Source organism: Tupaia chinensis, unplaced genomic scaffold (assembly GCF_000334495.1).
Source record: "Tupaia chinensis unplaced genomic scaffold, TupChi_1.0 Scaffold142716_1, whole genome shotgun sequence".
In the NCBI taxonomy this organism is placed as follows: domain Eukaryota; kingdom Metazoa; phylum Chordata; class Mammalia; order Scandentia; family Tupaiidae; genus Tupaia; species Tupaia belangeri.
The window spans coordinates 4,769,722-4,772,814 of record NW_006202562.1 but is presented as its reverse complement, the minus strand read 5'-3'; the positions used below and the strand labels follow the sequence as shown (position 1 = coordinate 4,772,814).

At 40.7% G+C, this 3,093-nt stretch overlaps 1 protein-coding gene across 2 annotated transcripts in view; it reads left to right on the top strand.

Annotated features, from left to right (window-relative positions):
- The window catches only part of KIZ (kizuna centrosomal protein), a 131,624-nt gene that overhangs the window by 12,015 nt on the left and 116,516 nt on the right, over positions 1-3,093 (top strand). For both annotated transcript variants that reach the window (XM_006163627.2, XM_027766346.1), the window contains exon 3: positions 1,148-1,310. In XM_006163627.2, the coding sequence (XP_006163689.1) occupies positions 1,148-1,310 (163 nt within the window). The remainder of the gene's footprint in view (positions 1-1,147; positions 1,311-3,093) is intronic.

The following is a 3,093-nucleotide window of genomic DNA, read 5'->3' as shown; positions in this document are numbered from 1 at the left end:
GATTCTGGACACACACACACACACACACACACACGCACCAGCATGTGTTTCAAGACACTGGGTCTGGGACTCGAACCTCAGTCAGACATTTGGGAGTCCAGCCACCTTAACCACCCCATGTGCTGGCCCTTTTTAAACTTACTTCTGCTTTATGAAAGAATGGTGAATAATTTATTGAACCAACAATAGAAATGCCGTGTAACAGGTTCTATTAATGATTGAAATACTTGGGAAGAAAACAGTTTGAACTAACGACTTTGGCACTGTGATTGAGAGGGGCTGCACAGCCTGAGCTATCCAGCATGTCTGTCGATATTATACTTTGTTTTTATTTCTTTTTTTAAAATTTACTTATTTATTTATGTATTTCATAAGAGAGAGACACGAGAGAGAGAAGCGGGCCCCCAATAGGGCCTTCACACCACGATCCACCCCCAGCCTCTGCGGGTGTGGGTTGTGTGTGTGGACAGTGTATCCAGGGAGGCCTTGGGATGTGAACCAGGGGCCTTCTCATGTGGGTCCAGCATCACAGAGCATTGCATTACTGCCTTGCCACCAGCTATTCCCTGATATTATCCCCCTGACATTACACTTTGGGTCAGAGTCTCTAAAGTTTTTTCACAGTTTGAGTAGATTTACAGTTCACATACTATTATATTTTAATACTATATTATGTTGTAATTTCTAACATTTTTTACATTATCTAAGTGAGAGATTTTTTGGTATTTAAACATTTAAATTTGATTTTAGTTTGATTCTATTTCCATATGAGCAGGTAGTTTTGTAACTGTCATAACGTTCAGGAGTCTGTCTGAATGTAGCCACATAGACACCATTCTGAAATGACATTTAATTTTGAGGAATAGATCTATATAAGTCTTTACTATAGAAATGTTATCCTGTGATCTTGTATACATTTCTCAGGAGAATTACGTGTAGACATAACCAATATAAGACCTCAGTGATGATGCATCAATTTTTGCTTTCTAAAAATGTATATACATTCTGACCTTTGGGTTCCTATGTTTTAGGTAAAATATCTTAGAATATATTGTATTGTTAACAATTTTGTTAAAGAAAGTTCTCCTTTTTAAAGTTGTCAATGTCTAACTTCATTATTTTTAAAAATCTGCTTTTATTCTTCTAGAGTTAAGCTGAGATATGTAAAACTAAAGAAATACTTGAAGGAAATATGTGAATCTGAAAAGAAGGCTCGTACTCGAAACCAAGACTATTTAAAGCGATTTGAGCATGTCCAAGTTCATGTTGGACGCTTTACTACGAATACAGAGAAACTTCAAGAACTAAAGGTGATGTCTTGCTTTGCACTATCTTTAAGGCTTGTCTGGCTAACATGGAAGTAATGAACAGTACAGGTGACTCAGCTCAGTGGCAGCCGTTGTTCACATGTGTGAGTGAGTCTCATCTTTCTCTGTGAATTACCACGTAGGCAATCTTGATTAGAGAACTCAGAACTGCATTTCCTAATAGCGGAATGTCTTCGAGATCACTAATTAGCACCTGGCATGGTGTCTGACTGATGGTTCTTATCGGCCAAATAATTGAATTTGAGCAGCATTAGAGTTCCTTCTAGAAACTGCTTCCCTGTCTGCAGGGTTCTTTTTCAGTGGTCTGGGTGCCTCTCCTCTGGTCAGTCAGTGCATTGAGAAAGAACCCAAGGCAAGAACTCTCCCTGAAGACTTCACCTGCTTGCTCTGGACTGTGCAACCCAGAGAGAGCACTCTTTGCAGTCCTCTCTGATTCTAGCACCCCTGTCCTTGCAAGGTGCTTGGCTACCTGATGTTCACAAATTATGCCAAGAGCAAAGGCCAGGAGCTAGGCGTTTTCCTCCCCACGTGCACTGATAACCCGAGTGAGCACTGGTTACAAGAGGAGTCAGTGTGAGTATTTCCTTTTCATACCATGGCTTTATTTTATTGATTCTTATTATAACCAAATGTGGAAGGAATAAAAGACTCATCTTATAAATATTGTTATGTTGACAGCATTGTTTGTATATAATAGGATATGTTTATAAAGAAACTTGCATGGCAAACTGTAAAAGAATATCAGTAGAGGGGACCATTTTAAAGAAAAAAATGACAAACTACATCATAGAAATATGAAAAGCTTTATTCATAAACATGATTCAAACATTACATAGATGGCCCTTCTTTGAATTTCAGATAACAACGACTGTTATTCTTTTAAGTTTACTTAGTTATTTCTTCCATGAAAGAGAGAGAGACAAGCACTACCTACAGGGCTCCCACACCCTGATCCACCCAGAGGCACAGCTAACCTGGATCAGGGAACACGAACCTAGGACCCTGCCTGCCTGGGTCTAGCTGCACCACTGCTCTGCCACTGTCTGACCCGAGAGAATGTCCTTTCCAGAAAAAATTCTGCTGATGGCATAAGAAAGTGGGGAAGAGTGTTCCCTGGAGAACTGTGCTTCGGCCACCACCCGGTTCTGAGCCACATGCTTGCTGTATGCTCACATCACAGTGATGGTCAGTAGGGTCACCATGAGCAGAGTCTCAGAGGAGGGAATATTTGTGTGTTGTGCCTTCCTGTTTCTTTTTGCTTCTTTTTGTGCCGGTATCCAGTGGTAGCCTTAGGTATGCTGGAACTACGTGTGTCCTCTTAGCGCTGCCCCGTTCCAGTGCCGGATTTTCACCTCCTTGGTTGGCTGACCTCTCAGAAGTCTTAGGAGACAAGGGTTCACAGTGTGTTGCCTACACCCCCACATGCTAGGGGCATCTCCCCTAGAATGGAGTACAGTTAGTGAGAATGAACTTCCAACTGGTAGCATTCCGAAAAGGTGAGACAAAGCGAAGCTAGGGGGTGGGGTGGGGGGTAGGACATGTGCTGAAATCTACTAAATGAATTTTCCCCTCTTCGTAGAGGTGGCAGGCCCAACTTATATATCGTTATTTATATAACCTTTTAGTATGGGTGGTAGCCTGAAGACACAACTAATTTTTATTTTTATTTTTTTTGCATCGTAATACATGGTTGGGAGCATATAATAGTTTTTAGGATTTTTAAGGATATTGGTCTGTTGTGTAGTTTTTTTTACTTTATTTTTAT